Below are 22,118 nucleotides of genomic sequence, written 5' to 3'. Positions count from 1 at the left end.
AGCCTTGACTTTTTCGTGGCGCGAAAAAGGCCAGAAATAGAAACATGCGGAATCGCTGCTTCACCAAACTCCCGATTTGCTGTTCACAAAGTCTCGATGCAGGTGCCAAATTGCACTTTTCTGTTCTTCTAATTCGTCGTTCTGCTACTGTTGCTTATTTTGCTAGCCGATGTGGTCACAGCCACGGCCTTTGAGCGTGTCCCTTACTGTCTTGTTTTCATCGGCTCAACCTCGCCTGTCCATGGACCATCTCCATGGCCTGTCTGCATGGCCGTCATTGCACAAACAACGCAGTGAGGGCACAAAGGCATGCTGTAAGACGATGCATGCCGCCCCAGCGCGTATGTGCTGCAGGAACACTATGGAAGACAATAATGGTCGGCGAGACGAGGCGATGCTTCCGAGCTACGTGGAGAAAGGTGGGATGAAGCCGAGGGCATGCAATGGAACATAAGGAACACGTCAAATCTCCCAGAAACAAAAATAGACTGGATATGAGAAGACATTTGCAATAAGCACAAAAAGGGGAGGAAGAGAAGGACGTGAGAGGCATCACGAGATGAGACCGTCCCTCGTGCATCTGCGCTTTGTCTGACCAGCAACACGGAGTGCGTCCAGAATAGGCAGTTTGCTTGCCTGACGAGGGAGGGAAGGAACCGCGGATCGCCATTTGTGTTCAGGGCCGCACGAACAACGCAAACTTGGAAGGAAAGCAAAAGGTGTCAAAACGAAACAAACCGAAATACGCCGGTTTGTTTTTACTCCATCCCGAGTACTCTGTACAACGTACTCCTTTCCTTCCCTGGGCAATCTCAAGGTACCATTTGATCACGTACGACCTGCTCCGGGCCTCTTAACATCGCGTAATATGCTGTAGGCAAAAGATTACGATCACAGATTCGAGCAGGGAGTCTGAAACAGACAAAAAAAGGGGGCAGGCGGTCGTCCGTTCTCGTTTCATGCGATCGGTGAAACATTGTAATTACTTAGTCAAGGGAGGACGCGATGTGCTACCAGGCGAATACGAACGTGTCTGCAAGGCGTTCTTGCGATAGAAAGATGCTCTTCGACTCAGGACAGCGGTTGTGATTTTGCCTTTTATGCCATTCTTTTGTTTTCTCTGTATGTCGTACTTTCCTGCTGTGTAAATTAAACATGGTAATGAGAGGACGCCCCCTTGCGTTGCTGCAATCGTTCTGGCTGGAGCGCCCCTCCCCTCCGATCGCAACGGGACTCCCGTCGGACAGGCGCGTACGCTGATTGGTGTACCTGAATTTAGCGTGTTTTCCATTCAACGGGGCAAAGTTAGTGCCAGGTACAAGTGTCAGACCATGCGCAGAAGGAAAGAGCAGAGCGCAAGACAAGGAAAGAACAAAAAAAAAAAAAAGGGCAAGAGATCCACGTTTTTTTGGGTCTCCACGCTCCACGGCTCTAAACTAAACTTTCAAGAGACGACATCTCGGTTCGCAATCAGAGTTCTCCCTTTCAAACACTGTGTATCTCCACTGTCCGCTATCAAACTGCTACAAAGAAGAATCTAGACCTCTGGCGAAGTGGGCTGGCCATCGAGATCGCCAGCCAGGCATACTTCTCTTTTCGTTTTCTCTTCGATGAAAGGTATGGGGCTTGTGTTCTTTCTCTGTGCTTCTGGGCCCTTGCGAGCCCTTTCTAAAGCCATCGTTCCGAGTCCGAGCTGGTATTCGCCCCTACTCCGCAGACAAACCGCATCCAGAACTTTGAACAAACTAAGATTGGGTTCCTAGACCCCTCTTCAACATCCTTGCACTCGTTGCCATCCTTTGTCTTTATCGTTTTTTCATCATGCATCTCTGCGATACCAACGAACGGACCGATCAATCCACAGCCCAAAGACGCCATACGATATGCATGCTGAAGCGATTGACTGCGGACGAAGTGCATGGACCTGTCCGTTATCCCCTCGAGTCCACCTTCAAGTCGACAGCATGAAACGTAGCGCCGAAAGGGCCCAAAAAGGCATTCCTGTTGTGCTGTCTTGGCCTGCACCGGAGTAGCAACGACAGACGAGGGAGGAGTGGAACCCCAGCCGTATTTTGTTTTCCACGCCGGTCGTGTGAGAGTGAGCACGGTTCTCTACGGAGAAGCTAGGAGGGTCATGCCTCACAGAAATCTCCACTTTTGTATTCTTCGATTCCTTTTCTGGTATTCATGTCCTCGTCCCTTGTCTTTCAGCTTTGGCCACATAGTTTTCCAGAACACAGACCCTAGACTCCGACACCGTCCGAAAGTACGAGTTACGGGGTTTCTAAGTAGACATGCGTAAGCAATACACTCCACGGCCACCGGCGTCGTATTTTCTCCGTAAGCCATACAAGCACATTCCATGAACCTACGACAGCTGTAAGAGCTGACAGACTGCGAACGGCCCCAAGGCCTTGACTCTTCGATGGTATAAAGTAAAATGGGCCCGGAGCGTGTATTAGGCTTGATATGTTTGAGTGTACTAGAAATCAACCGAGTAAAACGTCGCAATGTCGTAATAATCAGTCCATTGTCCACGGCACATGGTTTGGGTAAGGCAACTTTGGTTTCGCCTGGTCTCTGGGGATGAAGAATCGTCCTCCCGTCACCTTTCTTTGGCCTCGTCACCATCGTCGGCGCCTACTGAAATCAGATGCCGGGTTGATGCACCATCTTTAATCACTTGCAGAGTGTTTCGAAAACGAGCAACGGTCAGCCATTGCGTATCTAGACGATTCATCATCCATGTCCAATTCACAGCAATGAGCGTTTAAAGAGCCATCAATAGCAATAACACAGGCGGTTCGCAAGGCCCGAAGAGGCCAGCGGCAGGCCAGACAGGTCGCATAAACGGCCTTGCCATGCCAGCATCACGGCTATATTTACGCAGCAAGAGTTCAAAGAAACCCCCCCTGGAGAACAATCGTAGTCCAGACGTCGATTGGTGGCATTCGACTGGTGCCCACGCGCTTTGCAAACCAGTCCTCTTGTGTGTGGCGTTTATGACGATGTTCTTCCTTAACATATCGAAACAGCCTTTGCAGCGTCCTTTTGGTGTACAGTATATGTTCTCTGTTATTATCTGCTGTCTTTTCACCACGCCACTTTATTGCCCAGTGTATCTATCCTCGGATCGGTTTCCAGAGCCACCGCTCACGGACCGTAGCCAAGCCAATATAACTGAAGAAAAGACGCTGCGAGCCTCTTTGCCTAATCCCATGCCAGCCTCTCGTTTTTTTCGACGTCGTGTGTCGTACGTTGTACTCTGACTTTCTTTCTTGATTGGTTTATTTTCTACATGCATCTGATCTCGAATATGAAGCGTCCTCGCTCTGTGTTTCAAATGTTGAGATGTCCGTTGCCCTTTTTCCCGTAGGCCGCCAACGTCGCAGCCGCTAAGTTGCCCAGACCACCTACCCCCCTCCTTATGCACCTCACCTCCTGGTCGCAAGCATCTTATCTACGGAGGTACTGTGTTTCAGGATATTTATATATTATTTTTCAAATCTGAATCCCAGCGGACGCAAGGCCCATTTACTGCAAGGGCCCCATAGTCCCCCCTTTCTCTCCCAATTGACCAATATCAGTACTTTGATGGTTGCTTGTGCTTGTTCGTACCTGCATATCGTTTAGGCAAGGATGGTGCTGCCAGTTGCGACGTTCTTTAACCGTGTTCGGCCTTATTTGGGTGCAGTGGTTGTTGTCAAGGGGACGTGCGAACAGAATGCGTCGTAGTGATATGCAGGGGGAAAATCACGAACAATGATGAGCGGGTGACAAGGCATCGACTCTACGCATTGATTGCCGTGACGAAAGGGATGAGAGACCAAAGACAACCTTGCGTTGTGTCACTCAATCACATATGACAACTGTGCTTGGCATATGGTCACATTTGTGTGCCCTTTCAGGTGGGGGATGCTCGATACTGCGGGAAAGGATCTCCCTCTCTGTCTGTTTGTTGACCTCACACGACGATTTATTTGCCCTTTTGCTTGGCTTCGGGTGCTCTTCCGGTTGACGATACAGGTGAAGAAGGTGATTTTTTTTATACTGAATATTTTGGAAAAATTGAAAAAGTGTACAGCCAGAAAAAAAAAGAAGAAGAAAAAAAGAAGAAAGAAAAAGAAAGAAAGAAAGAAAGAAGCAACTTCGCAAAAAGTATCTATGACGCTGCGAACCATAAATTATTAGTCGTCGAATAAACCTTCCCTATCCACCGGTTGTTACCCTGTGGAAGCGCTTTCTCGCCCTTCGGCCTCATCGCTCTGTAATACTCCGTGCGTCTTACGGGGCGGAAGAGGTTGGCGAGAGCAAACGAGAACTACAAGGATAAATATAAGGGCACGAGCCACCGGATATTCCCAAGCTGAAGAGAGAAAGAACAGACCCCGACATACAGCATGAAATAGAGGGGACATTTTAACGAGCGAGACTGCATACAGGATGCCATTGGAAAGAGACGTGTCAAAAATCTGGAAAAAGAAGAAAATCAGAGCTTCTGACGGCGAACTTATGCAAACCGCCCTGACCAGACTGGCTGACTTTTGGTCGAGTGCACCAACAAGGAAGAGGCGACAGGACCAAGGGTTATCGAAGGCCCAGACCTCTTTGGCTTGGCCATCACTTGACCCTTTCGACCTTCCTTTTAAGCCCAGTCACAAAAAAGGTACGCTGCAGTCACTGACCCGGCCAGAAGAATGTGAAACAAACCAACAGAAGAGCAAGGATGGAAGAAAAAAGGGGTGGTCTTGCTCGAAGCCATTGGTAGGCTAGAATGGTAAGACAAGCGAGAGGCAAAAGACGCTGCAGAGTGCATAGTGCATATCGGCGTACAAACGGGTGTGTGCGTTCCCTCCGCCAAAGTGAAGGCGGTCGCTCTCGCTCGGCCCTAGGCATATCTATACCCCTGAGAGTTACCTTTCTTGTGTACACTTTTTGCCCTTCACCTTGGCTGAGAAGGCATGACGAGCTGTTCCGATCTTGCCGGCTAACATACATCCTTATTGGGAAGACCCCCGTTCGAGGACATTGTCCATTGAAAGAAGAACTAACATGCCCGCATCATACTCGTACGGCATCTAGGTCTTCGACCGCTTTGATTGAAGAAAGCGCATATAGGGTCAAAATCAGGAATGACACCTCCGCGAACTGAGAAGTGGAAGATCCAAGGGCAAATCACTCCACCGATGTCATGTACTCCAGTCCCCACCAGACAAAATGACTACGAAATAGTAATTATGTCGTAGTTGAGGATATTGTTGTAAGGAAGCATTGATGATGACATTGGCGGACAGTCCCAAGTCCCCTCTTCCTTGGATCCTGCTGGAATCGACGGTAGAATCAGGGTCGCTTTGGACATCCCCCGTTTACCTTGTCTCCCGCGGTTCGTCCTGGCATCCCGAGTCACTTCGACCCCTTCCACTCGAGAGGTTTTGAAAGTCATCATGAAAAGCACAAATCCTGAAGTATATCGGGAACACACGGGAGCCCCGAATGATACAGTAGTTACGTCTGTGGAGGTAGTCCGGCCAAGGTTAGGAACTGTCTGCTTTTCTCGTGGCATGTTGCCTTCAGTAATATGGAGAGATTGACGAACTGATCGCCTTGCCAGCCCAAATCTGAAACTTGCAAGCCCATGGCTCGTTTCTGGGAGGATAGAAGGTAGGAGACAGGGTTCAAGGAAAGATACGCAGATCGGTGTGACAAAGAGCGACGAATGCTGCGTAGATTGGAATGCATAGGTGTACTGTTGTAGATTCTTGCCATTCAGTATTACGTTGTCCATGGCTGAAAGCAATCATATGGCGATAGGATAGCGAAGAAGAATAGGATATAAACATCATTGACGACGCAAACTGCTTTCTTTATTTGCGGTCTTTTGACCTGTCTTTACTTTGCTTCTCTATCATGAATGGCGTATTAGGAACATATATGTGCATCATTTTAAAGAAAATTTGTCACGGTCCGCCGTTTCTCTTCCAAAGGACACGAGAAAACAAAATGCAAGATGGATCTTCTGATCTTCTTCAATGCTCTTGAAAGAGCATCACCGGACAAGGCTGGGGTAAAAAACCGACGATTCAGCAATGTCAAATCATGCAACGGCCCATGCCCGGTGGCAACTATTTCTCTATTGCTCCCTCTATTGTCTGCCTGCCCTCGTTTTCTTGCTTATGTTACCGTTGACTTTGTACATCAATTCCCGTCCGGCCATTCGCATGAATGATAGCCATCGCCTCTTGCTATCCAGCTTGTCTACCTAGGCCTGTCGTTTTAACCATTCCGGTTTCCCTTCGGAATCCATCCAAGGCCCTCGCATCCACTTCATAGTCATAAGATCCGATATTATGCCCTCGTGGCTAATAGAAAAGGAAAAGAAGAACAAACAGACGATGAGCGACGGACATGCCGACTCTTGTGTTTATGCGTTCGTCAAATTTGTTCTTTCTATAGCGTTTGTCGCTCTTCGCTGCACTCGAGTTTCATTTGTTTCTTGGACGAGATGTTGGTTGACTCCAGTGTTGGTTAACCATTGCCGATAAACAGCGCCAATCGTAAGATCTTCTCATACATGCGAGCCAAACAAAGTAAACAATAGGCCCTTCTTTCGTACGCATGCGCACGTTGGTAAGAACAAAGTAAAGCGCATGATAGAACGCCTGACAGCATCGACCTTTGAAATTAACGAAGGAAAAGAGCATTTATATTTTCAAAAATAAATCGAATGCTCGCCGGGATTTGATGCATCCAGAGTTGCCTGGCGTCTTCCTTATATCGTCAAGTTCTTCTCCAGAGCCTTGATACCCTCGCGCACCTTTGGGCAGTAGTGCCGCCGCAGCAGCTCGCCCTCCCACACCGTCGCTGCGAACGGGTTGCTGCCCTCGACCGTCTCGCTCAGCGGGTTGAAGGATCCGTCGCCTTTGCGCTCCTCTGTGTTCCACAACGCGCTAATCTTCTTGCTGTGCGTGTGCGCCACGTCGTAGAGAAGCGCCAGCAGCGCCTGGCTGGACTTTTCGGGCACGTGCAGCGACGCTGCCATGAGCTGCTTGGTGAAGGCGGCGAGCCGCAAGGGCGGCACCGACCGGATGTTGTAGTGCGGCAGCAGGACCGCAGTCAAACAACGGATCAGAAGGACCGTGGTTGTCTGCAAGTTGACCTTGACGCCGTTCTTCTGGTTCAGGGCCGCAGCCGCCGCGGCCGCGGCCGTCTCCGAGGAAGCCGCGTCGTGTGCATCGGCAAGGCGCTGCTGTAGCGAGTTGGCATGTTTCTCAATGTCAGCCGACAGGGCAAGCGGATAAAGGCTGCGGAAGAGGTTTGTCGTGAAAAAGGAGAGGTCGAGGTGCAGGTCGCTGGCGGCGTTGTGTGCGTCTTGGCCGGCGAGCAGCGCGTAGGCCGTCACCGTGCACAGAAGCGCTTCGCGGCTGGGGTTGCGGGAGACGGCAAAGTCGTCCTCGTCGTCTGCACCGCCATTCGCGGCCTCATCCTCCTCGCCTTCCACAGTCCGCGCCTCGCGGGCAGCATCCTCTTCGCTGTAGCGGATCAGATCCTTGAGTGCTTCCAGCACGTCGCCAAAGAAGTTCTGGTTGATCAAGTGCGCATACTTGGCCAGGCCCTCGAGAATTGCACCCATCAGGTGCGGTGTGCGCAGCTTCAGGATGCGGAAGTAGGTGGCAAAGACGAGTTTCAGCGTCTCCGACTGCATGCGCTCGCGCTCCTCGTGTGCCACAAGCGCATCCGCCTGCGCCATGTCGCGGTCCAGCGCCTTTTGCTCCTTCATCAACTTGCGCGTGCGCTTTGTCCGGAACTCCCTCTTCTCCTTGCGCTTCGTCTCGTCGGACGCGCGCTCCACGCTGTCCTGCGAGCCCTTGCCAGAGAACTCGGAGAGCAGCCGCAGGTGCAAAAACGTGTTGGGGACACTCTCATCGACCCAGTAGTCGCGGGCCTTCATCATCTTGGACAGCATGGCCACGGCCTCCATCGATGGCCGGCCCTCGTCGTCCTCGCGGAACAATGTCTCGAGTGCGAGGCGGCACTTGACAAACGACGCGTCCACGCGGCGTGTGCTGAGCTTGCCCACAATGATCTTGAGCAGGTCCTCGCGGAAGTTGAAGTGTGCCACCGCGTTGAGCAGCGAGCAGGCGCAAGCCAGCGCAGCGTCCGCAAGGCTGTTGGCGTTCTTCGCGGCTTTGGAGCGCTTGCCGGCGCCGTTCTTGTTGGCGGCATCGCTTGGCCGCAGCTTAGACAGGCGCATCAGCTCCCGCAGGTAGCCCTGGTAGCCAGCCAGCAGACTCTGCTCGTACGCCCGGATGCGGCGCACATCCGACGACAGCTTTTCGCCGGTTGGTGGCTCCTCGCCAAACGCGCGTATGCGGTAGCCTGGAATCACGTCCTTGTACACAGACAACTGCGTAGCGAGACACATTTTCTGCACGGCAATCGATGTGTACTGTTGCGAGACCTGAGCCAGCGCCTTGAATGCGCCGCCGTTCTCCTCTGGGTTCTCGTTCAGCTTCAGAGCAAGCTTGGCCAGCTCTTCCTTGGCATTTTGTATCTGCTGCCGCTCGGGCAGCCGTGCATTCTGTTCTTGTATCCGTGCCGCCGCCTTCCGTGCGCCCGATCCGTCATTCTTGCCGTTGGCCTTGCCGGCCTCTGTCTTCACATCGTCGCCGCTGTCCGCAAACGGATCTTCATCGTCGCTGGTCGCATCGTTGTCTGTGGGCTCACGTGCGAGGGGTCGTATCATGCCGTCGGCCGTCCGGATCGGCAGCCGGTCGCTAGCTTTTTCCGCCTTTTCCGCCTTCTTGCTCCGTTTCCGAGACCGCTCGGCATAGTTCTCCTCTAGACTCCAGTTGGCGGCGTTTTTGAGGTACGACTTGTCGATGCCTTTCCCTGCGCCGTCTCCGCCACCAGCGCGGGCCGGGCTGACCCTTCGTCTCTTGGGGCCTCGTGAGTCCATTGCAGGATAGTCTGTCATCTACCACCGGGAGTTGGGCGAGCGGCGAAAACGAGGGGGGTTGGAAGTGACCAGAAACAATTCTTGACCTCGTACTCTGCGTGCAACGATGAGAGGCCGTTACTCTCAGTAAAAAATTTAGTGGCTGCAGAAAAATTGGCAGCAAAGACCGGCAGAAAGGCAGAAGCGACCGATTAGGACTAGCGCTCTTGATACAGTACGTGAGTAGCTTCACCGCCTTCTGTGTCATTAGCATTTTCAATTTTGGTTGTGGGCAAGGTCTTCATATTCGCAAGGTTTCTTTTTCTTTACGTTTCTTTTCATTTCATTATTTTTATTTTGCTATGATATCTGTAATCGTAAATTTAATCTGGATTTCACTAGAGCAATAGCTGGTATTCCGGATCTGATTTTGTGCCTGATTCAGGCCTGTCGGAAGGTGTATTGTAGGCTCTATAAGGTTGAAATTTGTCCAAAAGATCCGGAGGTTTGCGCAGCTAGACATGTTCTAAATTTAATTCAGTTTTTTTTCTTCTTTTTTTCACTTAAGTCTCGTAAACTTAATTGAAGGGAGAGGGGGTTCAATTAATATGACTGACATTTGGTATGATCATCGTCGATACCGATGGAAGATAATATACCTTAAAGTGTCTAAATTCACTGTTGGAGCCTTGCGGTGGTAGTTTCAGGTGGGTCTGCACCTATCAGAGCGATTCTACTGGACAAAGCTGCTTATCAGACCCGCAATAAAAAGTTTACGGCGCTCCAAACAAGAAGGAAAGAAAGAAAAGTTTTGGCTAAGAAAAAAATCACGACTGTGGGAAAGAGCGACCGTCCTCAGATCCTCTCCCCAGCACGACTTGCGAGACGACGACGCTGCAGCTCGCCACGCATCACTACCCTCACCCAACCACCCCCTCCACGACAGGCCGTCCGCTGGCCCTCTACATTACGCGCGATACACAGCATCGCATCGGGGAGGAACGGCCACAATGGCGTCGTCTCTCGCGGCGCAACTGGCGCAGATCGCCGCCAAGTCCAAGATCTCGCTCGACGTCAAGGCGCAAAAAGCCGCCCATTCCAAGTCACTACTGTTTGAACCGCGTGTCGCCGCTTCCCAGAGCTTCCAGTCCGTATACGTTATCTGCCGCGATGGCTTCGACGAGCTGTGCCAGCTGGACGAGCGCTTCGTCCCTTTCGGCAACACTCTCTTCAGCGAGCTGAGCCAGGACGAGGACCGGACCATGATGGACGAGGCCGAGAACAAGGAGCTGGACCGCAAGATAGAGTCCTTTTTGCGTCTCAGTGGCAGCAGACTACGGCTTCTGCCGGCGATCAAGTCGATTGAGTGGCTGATTCGGAGATTCCGGTACGTTGCATGTGCAAATGCATCTCCCGAAACCGAAGGTGGCTGCAGCCGTCCGCTAACATGTTTGCAGCATTCACGAGTTCAACACATCGACACTCATCACAACATTCCTCCCTTACCATTCCATCCCTGCGTTTGTGACACTCATGTCCATCCTGCCCACAAATTTGCCATACGAGTACCGCTTCCTGAGCCCCTACATCCGCTCTCTGACGGCCCTGCCCCGCGCTGCCATTGTGCAACACGCAACCCACCGCTTCGACTTCCTCACCACATTGTCCTCGTACACCCTTGCGGCCTGCCACGCACAGCAGCACTACCCGGGCCTTATCACCTTCTGGGGCGGCGTCATGACCGAGTCCATCAACGGCATGCTGGACACCCTCAGGTCGGGCCGCAGAAGCGTCCAGGCGGACAACGACCAGTCCGTCCTGCAAAAGGTTGGCCCCGTTCTCGGTGATGCTCTCATGATCCGGGAGGCGCCCGGTGTCCAAATCGCTGCCTACATGGCTGTATCCGTTTTTGTGTCTAAGGCACAGGTGGCCGACTTGGCCATCACTGCGTTTATGGAGCAGGTTGTCATGGGATGGACCTCCGAGACGGCCAAGCCCGGCCTCGTCTGTCTGTCGATCCTCGCCCAGCAGCGTTCGGCGAAGCAGCTGTCCCGCAAGGTGGCAAAAGCTGTGCTCAAGGTGCAGAACCTGCCCCATCTGCTTGTGGAGATTGGCAAGCAGCGGCGCATCGACAAGCTGGCCAACGGCCTGGTCCTTGCCCTGACGGACCGCCTGGCCAAGAAAGCCGCTGTGCGCGGCCTTCCCATTATCAAATCGATTATTCTTGGCGGCATCTTGCAGGATAAGCAGCTTGTTGTCGCCTTCAAGTCGCTGCTTCTGGCGGCCCACGACATCACCGACGAGACGGACCCCGACGGCAGCGTCCGGAAAGAGCTGGGCGCGACGCTGATTGTCCTGTCACAGGCGCCCGAGAATGCCGGTGGCCTTGTCATCCGCAAGGTCATCGAGGAGGTCGATTTCGACATTGAAGAGCTGGAGCTAAAGCTGGATGCCACGATTCGGCCCAAGCTGCTGCTTGACTCCACTGCCACCAACGACACCGACACGGCAATGGCTGATGGTGCTGAGGAGACGCGCACTTCCATCACAAAGGAAGACCTCGATGCAACGCTCGGGCGCTTGTCCACTCTGACGCGCCCGTCTTCCTGTCTCGCCCAGGACCCGAACGGCGTGTTTGAGCAGTTCTGCCAGCTCTTCCTGGCGACGGCATCCTACGACAAGGCCGAGCTCGAGAAGCTGGATGCCGCACCCCTGCTCGGTCGTGCCGACGCCGTGTCCGACCACTTTTACTTCACATTCCTCATCCGCATCTGGTCTGGACCCTACCCGACACTCGCACGCGTAGCCGCCCTCGACATGGCCGCTGCGCGCCTGCGCCTGGACGACTGCTTCGGTGTCGACTTCCAGGCGGTCCTGCCGTATATCATCGCCGCTCTGAGCGATCCGGCCAAGAAGGTCCGCCGCGCTGCCGCTGGATTTCTCGCCGAGGTGAAGCGGGTTTCGCCGCTGAAGGAGACCAAGAGCACGACGGGCAAGAACCGCTGGGGTGCTACGGAGCTGTACGCCGAGCAGGCCGACCTGTCTTGGCTGACGTTTGACGCGAGAGCCAGCCTGCTTGACGTTCTCCTTGGCTCGGCTGAGGAGGCCATTCTCCACGAAGATCACGTCCCGGCTGTGCTTGCTGACGTCCTCGACAAGTCGAGCAAGGCGGACGTATCAGGCAGTGGCGGCGAGCAGGTTCGGCTCTCACATGGTCTGCGGTTGTCGATTCTACAGTTCCTCGCTGGCCACGCTGTCCTTACACCTGTCATCAACATTAAGATCCGTTTGCTCAAGGCGCTCAACGAGGTGCGCGGCGTTTCTGGCACGACTCGTACGCAGGTCCTCCTCCCCCTGCTGAACAGCTGGGCCGCTCTCAGCGCCGAGGAGGCTTCTGCCCTTGTCGCAAAGGAGGCGCTGGACGAGTCTGTTGTCGATAGTCGAAGCGTGGATGTCGTCATCCCCAACGACACCTCCGCCCTGGAGACCCTGTTTAGTATCATCCAGAACACCAAGGGCCACACTCGGCCGAACCTGATCAGCTGCGTCTTCAAGAGAATTCGCAAGATGTGGCCAGTCATGAAGGAGGACTTCCGGAACGTGATTGCGCAGTTTATGTTGGAGCAGGTGCAAAAGCCGCCGGCAGCTGGCACGTCGTCGGATGATCTGGATATTGCCGCCGAGGAGGCCACCGACTTGCTGTTTAACGTTGAGCTAAGCACACAGATTCTGACTAGCTTTTTGGAGACGCTGCAGCAGAGCGCAAAGATGGCCACCGACGCGCCTCCTAATAAGAGACGCAGGACGAGCTCTTCCGAGCACAACCGTGGCCAGCGGATCCAAGCCAATAGCGATCTCCGTCTCCTGGTGAACCGTGCTACTTTTATCCTCCAGCTCGTCCAGGCCTCGAAGCCCGCCGAGCACCCTGAGCTGCTTCCCGGCCTCTTCGTCGTTCTCTCGGACCTTCAGATCCTGCGCTCGTACGTTGGCTCTGAGCTCGGCTACCTGCAGAATGTGGTTCTCAGCTGCCTGCTGGCCATGATGCCTGTCTATCAGAGCCACAAGAACCTCAAGATTGATACGACCGTCGGCCACGGCGACGTATTGGTCAACTGCATCCACAAGTCCTCAAGCCCCGCTGTCCAGAACACAGCGCTGCTGCTGGTGGCCAGCCTGGCCAAGACGGCGCCCGACGTCGTTTTGCACAGCGTGATGCCCATCTTTACGCTGATGGGCACCTCTGTGCTGCGCCAAAGCGACGACTACTCCGCCCACGTGGTGAACCAGACCATCAAGGAGGTTATCCCGCCGCTCATCGACACCTTCAAGAAGGGCAAGCGCAACATCGTGGTAAGCGCTTCGGACCTGCTGTCCAGCTTCGTCATTGCGTACGAGCACATTCCGTCGCACCGCAAACACGACCTGTTTACTTCGCTGATCGAGAACCTGGGCCCCAACGACTTTTTGTTTGCCATTCTCGCCATGTTTGCCGACCGCTATGGCACTGCCGACAGCACGTGTGCCTTCTTGACCGAGCTCATCGGCTCATTCCCGGTCGAGATCCAACTGCAGTCGCTGACCAAGTTCGTCTCGCTGGTGGGCGATATTTTCAAGCCCAAGCCCAGCCTGTCTGCGACGCTTCTCGGCAAACGGGAAGACGACGGCCAGGTCGACCTGCAAAAGTCCGCTGTGAAGGAGTTGACGCTGCTGCCCCAGCTGCTGTCTAACCGTCGTCTCAAGGATGGCATCTCGCGCCTCGAGGAGGCTGATGACGACATGGAATCGGCCAAGATTCGCGAGCTGTACATCCAGCTGCTCGAGGACATTCTTACCCTCGCCGACACCGTCAAAACCCATGGCAGCGCTGGTAAGAAGCAGGCCCTGCACAACCGGTGCGGTGATGCTCTGGCACAGCTGCTCAACCTGCAGTCTATTGGCGAGTTCATCAAGGCCGTGGAGGTCCTGCTGGACCGCCCCAACATGAGCGTGCGCCAAAAGGTGCTGCGTGCGCTTGAGGTCCGTGTCGACGAGGAGCGTGTTGCTAGCGTCCAGTCGCGCGTGGCACTCCTTGCCTTCCTGCCGCAGTTGACCGCCGTGATCCGAGACTCGAGCGACATTGCCTACAAGCATACCGCAATTACGTGCGTTGACAAGATTGCGGAGAAGTACGGATCCCGCGATCTCGAGGCTGTCACTGCTGCCGCCGCGGCCATTGCCGGTGATGCCTGCCTTGGTCAGGCCGACCCGCGCCTGCGTGTCATGGCTCTGCTGTGCCTTGCCTCGCTTGTGGACGTGCTGCACGACGCTATCGTTCCAATCTTGCCCACGGCTATTCCTCGTGCGCTGAGCTACCTCAAAGAGAGCTTGGAGGGTAGAGCGACTGACCCTGAAAACATTGCGCTACACAATGCTGCCTATGCGCTGATGATGGCGCTGGCCCAGCATCTGCCATTCATGATCACGAGCGCCAACCTCGACAAGCTGGTTGTGACCTCGTTTGCATCGGCCGAAGCGGGTCTTGAGGACGACGAGGACAACGAAGCCAACACGACCCGTCTGACCTGCCTGCTGCTGCTCGCAAAACAGGTCGAGCCAAAGACCATGCTGGATGTCCTCCGTCGCAACTGGCCCATCGCTGTGCGGGCTGGCCAGTCGGTACGTTGCCTCTTTGTTCCCCCATCCTCTGTTTCAAAGTCTATCGATGCTAACGTATTTGTGTGTGCTTGTGCACAGGCCACGCTAGAGTTTGTACAGGTCTTGACGGCCGTCATCGACAAGCACGGCAAGTCGTCGATTGTAAAGAACCTGCCGGTGCTCTCTGTCATTCTCCAGAATGCCTTTGACCTTCGTCGCGAGTCGCGTGTTAGTGGCCAAATCCTGGCTGCGGCGCCGGCAAAGGCCACGGGGAAGACGGCGAAGTCGGGCCAGGCCAATGAGAAGCGCCTGGTCGAGATCGAGGCGGCTGTCAACACGGCTGCCCTGCACATGGTCTTCAAGCTCAACGACAGTGCCTTCCGCCCTGTGTTCGAAGACCTTATGCAGTGGTGCGACCACGGCCTGCCACAACTGGACGTCCTGGGCCGCTGCCTGCGCCAGCAGAGCGTCTACGGATTCCTGTTCCTGTTCTTCGACCGCCTGAAGTCGGCTGTCACGTCCTACGCCGCCTACGTGGTCGACGGTGCGGCTGCGGCGCTGCGGGCTGCCCGCATCGGAACTAGCCTGGAGGACCGTGCCCTCTGGTCCCGCATTCTGCAGACCCTGACGGCCGCGTTCAAGTACGATGAGGGCAACAGCGACAATTCCAACGCCGACGGCACCGCCAACGGTCATGGCAGCGGCGGCGGCTTCTGGCAGGTGCCGACTCACTTCTCGGCTGTGGCGCCGGCTCTAGTCGAACAGTTTGCCAAAGCCAAGGATCTTCACAACAACGGCGCGCCGGGTCTCACCGTCGAGTACTTGGTGCCCGCAGTTGTGGAGCTGGCCAAGGCTGCCCATGCGGCGGACCACCAAAAGGAGCTCAACAGCCTGCTCCTGAAGCGTCTTCAGCACTCGACTAACACAGCCGAGCGCTTGGCACTGGTGCAGTGCCAACAGGTGTTGGCTGAGGAGGTGGGCGAGGAGTGGCTGGCGATGCTACCCGAGATGCTGCCTTTGATCAGCGAGCTGCAGGAGGACAGCGACGAGGCGATCGACCGCGAGACGACGAAGTGGATCCACAAGATCGAGGAGGTGCTTGGCGAGAGTCTGGATGCCATGCTCCAGTAAATTATGACGAGGAGGGGAGTTTGTGTTTGTACAAAACGTGTCTGCCACATTGTTTGTAGGGAAGGTTGCTTTCCTACATGCTGCTTTTTTATTGCCCTTCTTTGTTATATCACTCCTTTTATTTTCTTTGTGTCATTTTGATATTAAAACCACATCGGAGTCGGCGAAGCAAAACTGGGGCCCATGGCATGGACATTTATTTGCATTTCAAAGCATAGGATAGAATACAATCCATTATTATTAAAATTCAAGTACGACTTCTCTTTCAAAGATGCAAACGAGCTGGGATCTTCTACTGCTTGACTCAGCAAGGAAACACGCGTGTTTAGCGACATTTCCGGCGTCAGCTTAAAATCAAAGCAAACACAAGCTGCCCGAATATAACCGCCCGATCGAACCCTAACAAATTACCTCGTTAATAGAACAATCGCCTGTCGTCTCCCTTCCTTCCCAAATTGACCAATAGCCGTTTACACGATGTTTAGATTGACCTTGGTAAAATGTTTCTGATATTCCGTTGACCATCTATTAGCTCTTGCGGTGGCAAGTCCTATATGTGACAAATCTTGATAGATCTGCCTGTGACGATATATAATAAACCATATGACAAAGACAGCGTACACGATGAGTATAAACTGTCTCTTTCACTTGGTACCACTGATCGGCACGGATTGAGACACCGCGAGCTAGGTACACAACAAATAAACTGACTTTTGCCCTGATAATCGCCGTTCAACACTTCTGGGAAGTCACCCTTCTATCTTTACTCATACCGCCCCTGGTATCCTGGCTACTGCGGCCAACTTACCTTTATTCTGTGCCATTATATCTTTGTATGCAGAGAACAGCCATTCCGACAAAATTAGGATGCATCTGCTTAAGCATGGCGAGAGCCTTTTAGGCCAACGACAGGTCGAGTTGAGGCTGGGGCCCTATAATAGCTGTCAGCATTGAGAACGTCGTGAAGAACATAGTGGATTATTAACAGATCATATGTACGAACTCTTCGTCAACCACCTCGCCGTTCGATCCAACCCGTAGTGGTTGGTTCGGATGCCAGGCACGGATCCAGGGACGCTTGTCTGCAGGGCAGGGAGGAGGCAGGGCACTGAGACCCTCTTTTTCTGCCTCGCTCAGCTCACGGACAGTGGGAGCTTCTGTCATATAGTTCCACAAAACAGGCTTCCCCATCATGTTGATCTTGATAGCCTCACGAACAGCCGCAGGAGCGTTGACAACAAGGTCTACGCTCGGGGCCGTTGAGCCGGTAGATGCCGCGTTGGCAACAGTGACCTTTTGAGGGCCTGCAGACATGCCACTGTTCGCCATTTCAGTATCCTGGGAGACCGGTGTAGCGACAAGAGTCGGAGTAGAAATTATTGGTAGGGGCTCCATGGACAGAAGATCCTGATCTTGAACGTTGTGGAGGGGGTTAGGTCTATGGGTGACAGGTTGGTAGACAGATTGGGCAATAGGCGGGCTAGTAGCTGGATTGATAGTCGGCTGAGAAGGGACCCGGCTTGCTGGCTTAGCAGTAGTAGACTGCGTCGGGCTCTCGAGAGCCGCTTTCTGCGTAACGGGAGTAGGCTTAACGGCGGGCTGAGTGCTTTTTTGCACCGTTTTCTTCTTTTGGGTCGGGTTGGCTGGAACTGGCGTTGACTTAGGAACAGGCTTTTGGGCCTGGCTGGGTGCAATACGGGCAACAGGAGTAGGGGTAAAAGTATGTCCTTGGGAAGTTGCAATGCTGTCAGAACATAGACGGGGATCATAAACAACGGAAGGAGTAGGTTTTATATAGGGTTGCACTGTGGAAGGTCCTCAGACAATTGGGTTGGGTCTGGTGACCTGGGAAGTGATTGAAGAAGGGGGCAGAAAGAAACGGCCCACCAAATTTGGCAATGCCTAATAAGTAATGGCCAGGTGATCGTAAAGGAATGACAAGGTGATCATGAAACCACTCACCTCCTGACGGCAGAGGACGAACCAGGCCATTGCTCGAACGAAGCACTGATCCGGGCTGCGACCGAGTCGTCTGTGATGACGGAGGCATACGAACGGCCGGCGCGGTGGACGAGCGGCCGGCCTGCTGGTGAGGAGCCGGACGACTGGTCACCATAGGGGCCTTGAACGTGCCGCTAGAGCAGTAGCCGGCTTGCAGCTGCTTGGCCATGGCCAGCTGCTCCTTGGTGAAACCGCCGTCACCCATTTTGCTTCTTCTGGTGGATGCTTATGAAAGGAACAGTCGGGCTGCAGCAGCCACTCAGCGGGAACCAAAGAAGAGACGAACAGCAAAGAAAATCTGAAGGAGTAAGAGACCTCCGAGGACCAGGAAGAAGCAAAGCAACTTTGTGGTGAATGAAGGCGCTTCTGTTGGACCTGTATTGACAAACACAAAACAAAGCCAAAGGAACCGTACAGAAACAAGCTAGTGAAGCAACGAGAAAAAAAATCTTTAAATAAATAAACAGAGAAGTCACGCCGAGAGATTCGCAGGTACTTCCTATTTCGACTTATTTTCCCAGGAGGGAAAGAGCGAGGTAGACTGGTACGTGGTCGCAAAGGGCTACGTGGGCAATGGAAGGAAGGAGCCAAGGACTGAGATCGTGGATGCACCGTCTTCCGCAGCCCCTGATATTCAAAAGTCCAGAAGACCATGAAAGTCACGTATTGGAAAGGGGTAGCTAGACTTCGTAAGAGCCTCGAGGCGACGTTGTTCTGGTATTTGACGCAGCTAATATGGGGAATCATAGGCCATGGTGGACAAATCGCCCCTCTGTGGATGGCGGTTACGCGCACTTGCCCTACCGGGAGATTCCCAGAGTATTTTCATCTGTGCTTTGGTTGTCCTTTCGCCCAGTTTTGTGCTCTTGCGACGGAAAGACTGCATCTTGTCTCGATAAGGAGAGAAAATAAACATCAAAGATGGACAAGAAACGTGTTGTCAAAAAAATCACAAGGCACTCCTTGAACCGTCGAAATCGGGCGCGAATGTTGGTGTAAGTTGTTTCTCACGTTTGGCCACAGAGGGGAGACAAATGGGCAATGAGCGCCTTTTTAAAACCAAACAGATCCTAGAAAGGAGAAAAGGTCGTTGGGAAGCACCTCAAATGGATTTGGAAACACAAAAAGCAAAACGCTGTTATTTTGCGCATGGCTGACGAAAGAAAGCAACAGTTACAAGACTGCCCAACGCTGCTCGACTCCTTGATCCTCCTACTCCCGTACGATCGAAAACTCTATACCTTCTTCTTCCGCTTGGGACCGACGCTGACTTCGGTCATCCGAATCTGTGTCTCGCGGTATTGTCCGGCCTGTGCTTCTTTCAACCAGCGAACATCGACAGCTGGGACTGTCTCCTCTAAAAAGCTGAGAAGACCTTGCGACTGTGGCGCCCCTTCTCGGAGGGCAATGCTAGACACCCGCGGAATACCTAGACTGGCACTGAGGCGGTCCTCGACTGCGCGAGAGAATCCGACTAGACGGATTGGCGGAGACGGCGGCACCGACGCCGCTCCTTGCTGCGAGGCCACAGCCACCATCTGTGGGAAGTGCGAGTAGAATGCCGACGGATGGCCGGATCGGACAATAAAGACAGCTGTGTATGGAGTGGGTGATTGGGACGGGGAGGATGGTGTGGATGAGGATGGGGATGTCGATGGAATCGACGGTGTTGCTTTTGGATCGACGTTGGTAATGGGGACAGGGGCGCCTGGTGTGGCATTTTTGGCCAGCTCCCGCGTAATGCTGACCAGCCCGACATCGACAAATCGTACCAGCTCAGGAAAGGGCGGGACGTCGCCCTTGGGCTCCTTGGTTTCTGGTTTTCCCACAGTCTTTACTCTTCCTTCCTCTTTCAAGAAGGCGCCTCCGTCTGCCTTACCGCCGCCGCCGTTCTCTTTGGAGCGTTGCCGGGATCGTCTCCGGCTGCGTTTGCCCCGAGACGGCTCAACATGGTCGTGACGGTGTTGGCCAAGCGGTGCAAGAAGGCTTTATGAACAAAGCCGTCGTTAGCAAATCCAATCCGAATGGAAGCGGGCAGTGAGGTGAGCTGGCGAATACGTACGAGCAAAGGAGTTCGAGAATTGTATCCTGATCTTCTTGGGATATCATGGGCCTACGCTTACGGTAAGCATTATTGAAGAGTGTCCACGCAAGCTAGAAAGCAGAGAAAGGGCTGTCTACCATTCAACACTGGAGAAGGGCGTGTCCAGCTCTGGGATCTTTCGCCGGCTCATGGCCAAATTGGGGTGGATTCGTGTATTTAAATGACGGTTTGACGCGTTGAGCAGCAAGTACACGGCGACTTGGGTTCGGAGAAGGTAATTACTTGTTTGCAAACGTTGTCTCTCGCGCTGTGATACACGCAGGATGCTTTGCTTTTCAAACCCGATGCTGTGTGCTATGCTTGTAAGATCAATCATTGGCCGTAGTCGCAACATTTTTCACGCCGGTCATTGGCTTGTTTTGGCTGCGCCTCCGTGCCAATGGTTGTGTCGCTCGGGGGCTTCTAGAAAGAAAAAGAGGACCAGCAAAAGAGAGCAGCTTGCCAATCCATCTAGCGCTTGATGAACAAGGTCCTGCCCCAAGTTCATGCCAAGACGCTGCCTTCAGGTGGAAAGTTGTGGGTCAAGTTTTTTTTGGCGATCTTCCCAGAGAGAACTTCCAAACCGACCTGACGACGTAGTCGTTCCTTCCCTTCCCAATTTTACCCTTTTCAGACTTGTTGTATACCTTTCCCATTTTCCCCCTTCTTCTTTTTTCCTTTCCTTTCGTTTTCCTTTTTTTTTTTTTTTTTTTTTTTTTTGGCTCGGGGCAGGGGTCCTGTCCATCATTGGATAGAATAATGTGTAATACATAAACTTCCGGTGCTTCAGCTTCTTGTGCCCCCAAGCGAGTGCTGCTCATTCCCATGTGATGTCATGTGACGACGCTCAGCTCTTTTCCTGTCGGGCAGCCTTTATATCATCCTAACATCTATCGCATCTCTTTCGTCTGTGGTTTCCTCTCCAATTTCCTGGCCGTTTTTCGCTAACTGGCGGACTAATAACGCACAGGCTTTTCTGTCGTTCATTTTTCTGTTGCATATCCCATTTTACAAACATTCACGACAAGAAACCCCAAAACACTAGCCGTCATTGTTCCGACTTCCAAGGCTGAACGTAACTGCATGTGAGCTTTGCTAGTAAATAGACTAGAGTCACCGTCCATATTCATCATTGGGGCTGAGCGACAAGATGTATTTTTCAAGAGGTGTATTTGCCTCAGAAGAGACCTCTGTGCTCTACCTCTCTCGAAGTGTCCTCTTCTCCTTTCCTCGCTCTCCATCCGAACCGCTTTGTTTCTTTTTTCCTATTCCGTGTCATCAAATCTACATTTGTTTATGTGTATTTTGAAGACTTGTACGCCCCTGTATTGGCTCTCACCCCTGTCTTTTCATCCCTTCCATTGTTGCTCGATGATGTGCGCCGCCGGATTTGGATGACCCGCCAGCCAGCCCACGCGCAGAAGTGTCTCGTACGTCGCTGTATAGTTTGCCGACATAGCGGGCATGACCACCCCAGAGCACCTTGTCGATGGTCGCATTCCCTGGCAGGTGCGCCCCTGTTTTCCCACTGTTGCGTTGCCCCAATTTGGCGTTTTGGTATCTAATCTTGCGCTAGAAGCTCCCCCTCACTGACCCTATCCGAGCCTGTTATTGATAAGAGGGATCCGCGTCATAGCATGTAGCTGCAAGTACTTGGTCTTCCTTGACAAATTGGTCAGGGTAGGAAGTACATATTCACAAACCACGTTAAGGCAAGTGTGCCCCGCATCCTTCCACCATCCCGTTTCCTGCACCTGCTTGCTGTGTTGCCTATTGCTTGCTGGTGATAGTGCTCCGTCGTTCTTGCCCAGCTCGCGTCACTCCTGCACTAAGCTGTCTCTAAACACTGCAGCCTCGACAACCTCTTCTTCCTTCCACTCACCAACTTTTTTTTGTTCGACATCCACTCAACTCCGAATCCAACCGTCACATGTACTAATCCTGCTTCTCCGTCCGAACCGAACCTTCCTCCATCCTGTCCTCACACATTCTTGTATTGCAGTCGTGAAGCCGTTTCGTTTTCTCGTTTATCCTCAATCTTCCCGTCTTCACCGTTATCGCCGCTTTCTTTATCCCCTCTTTCTAGCGCTTCTTCCCAAGTCTGCCTTGCCGCCGAGCAGAAAGCAACAGCCTCGCGTCTCTTTCATTCCTCATCACCACTGCTTTTCGCCACAATTGATAGCCTGCCTCCGGAATCAATACACACCTGCCGAACGGGGCGCCCTGGCACCTATGTCGCGTCTTGCACTGCGGATGTACTCGTGTTGAGAGCGAGAGCGCGTGAAGTGAAGACGAGAAGCTGACCGAAGGAGGAAAAGCGCTTCCCATTCCACA

General features: G+C 53.2%; 5 protein-coding genes across 5 annotated transcripts; 1 reads left to right on the top strand and 4 right to left on the bottom strand.

Annotated features, from left to right (window-relative positions):
- Positions 1 to 6,769: 6,769 nt before the first annotated feature.
- SPBR_02447 (nucleolar complex protein 3) lies at positions 6,770 to 8,956 on the bottom strand (the record flags this gene model as incomplete). The annotated part of the gene is made up of 1 exon (XM_040760750.1): positions 6,770 to 8,956. The coding sequence occupies one exon, from the start codon at positions 8,954 to 8,956 to the stop codon at positions 6,770 to 6,772; it is 2,187 nt and encodes a 728-aa protein (XP_040620984.1).
- A 989-nt stretch (positions 8,957 to 9,945) lies between these two features.
- SPBR_02172 (U3 small nucleolar RNA-associated protein 10) lies at positions 9,946 to 15,700 on the top strand (the record flags this gene model as incomplete). The annotated part of the gene is made up of 3 exons (XM_040760475.1): positions 9,946 to 10,322; positions 10,393 to 14,590; positions 14,669 to 15,700. 3 exons carry the CDS (start codon positions 9,946 to 9,948, stop codon positions 15,698 to 15,700), a joined length of 5,607 nt encoding a protein of 1,868 aa, XP_040620983.1.
- A 981-nt stretch (positions 15,701 to 16,681) lies between these two features.
- Positions 16,682 to 17,029, bottom strand: SPBR_03355 (uncharacterized protein; the record flags this gene model as incomplete). Its single annotated transcript, XM_040761657.1, has 1 exon — positions 16,682 to 17,029. One exon carries the CDS (start codon positions 17,027 to 17,029, stop codon positions 16,682 to 16,684), a length of 348 nt encoding a protein of 115 aa, XP_040620982.1.
- A 199-nt stretch (positions 17,030 to 17,228) lies between these two features.
- SPBR_09138 (uncharacterized protein) lies at positions 17,229 to 17,906 on the bottom strand (the record flags this gene model as incomplete). Its single annotated transcript, XM_040767264.1, has 2 exons — positions 17,229 to 17,269; positions 17,663 to 17,906. The coding sequence occupies 2 exons, from the start codon at positions 17,904 to 17,906 to the stop codon at positions 17,229 to 17,231; spliced, it is 285 nt and encodes a 94-aa protein (XP_040620981.1).
- Positions 17,907 to 18,936: 1,030 nt separating this feature from the next.
- Positions 18,937 to 19,652, bottom strand: SPBR_03219 (uncharacterized protein; the record flags this gene model as incomplete). Its single annotated transcript, XM_040761522.1, has 2 exons — positions 18,937 to 19,533; positions 19,581 to 19,652. 2 exons carry the CDS (start codon positions 19,650 to 19,652, stop codon positions 18,937 to 18,939), a joined length of 669 nt encoding a protein of 222 aa, XP_040620980.1.
- Between the last annotated feature and the right edge of the window lie 2,466 nt (positions 19,653 to 22,118).

The sequence above is a fragment of the Sporothrix brasiliensis genome (assembly GCF_000820605.1).
Source record: "Sporothrix brasiliensis 5110 chromosome Unknown Cont17, whole genome shotgun sequence".
Taxonomy (NCBI): domain Eukaryota; kingdom Fungi; phylum Ascomycota; class Sordariomycetes; order Ophiostomatales; family Ophiostomataceae; genus Sporothrix; species Sporothrix brasiliensis.
The sequence above is the reverse complement of the archived record's forward strand: the minus strand, read 5'-3'. Positions and strand labels throughout refer to the sequence as shown.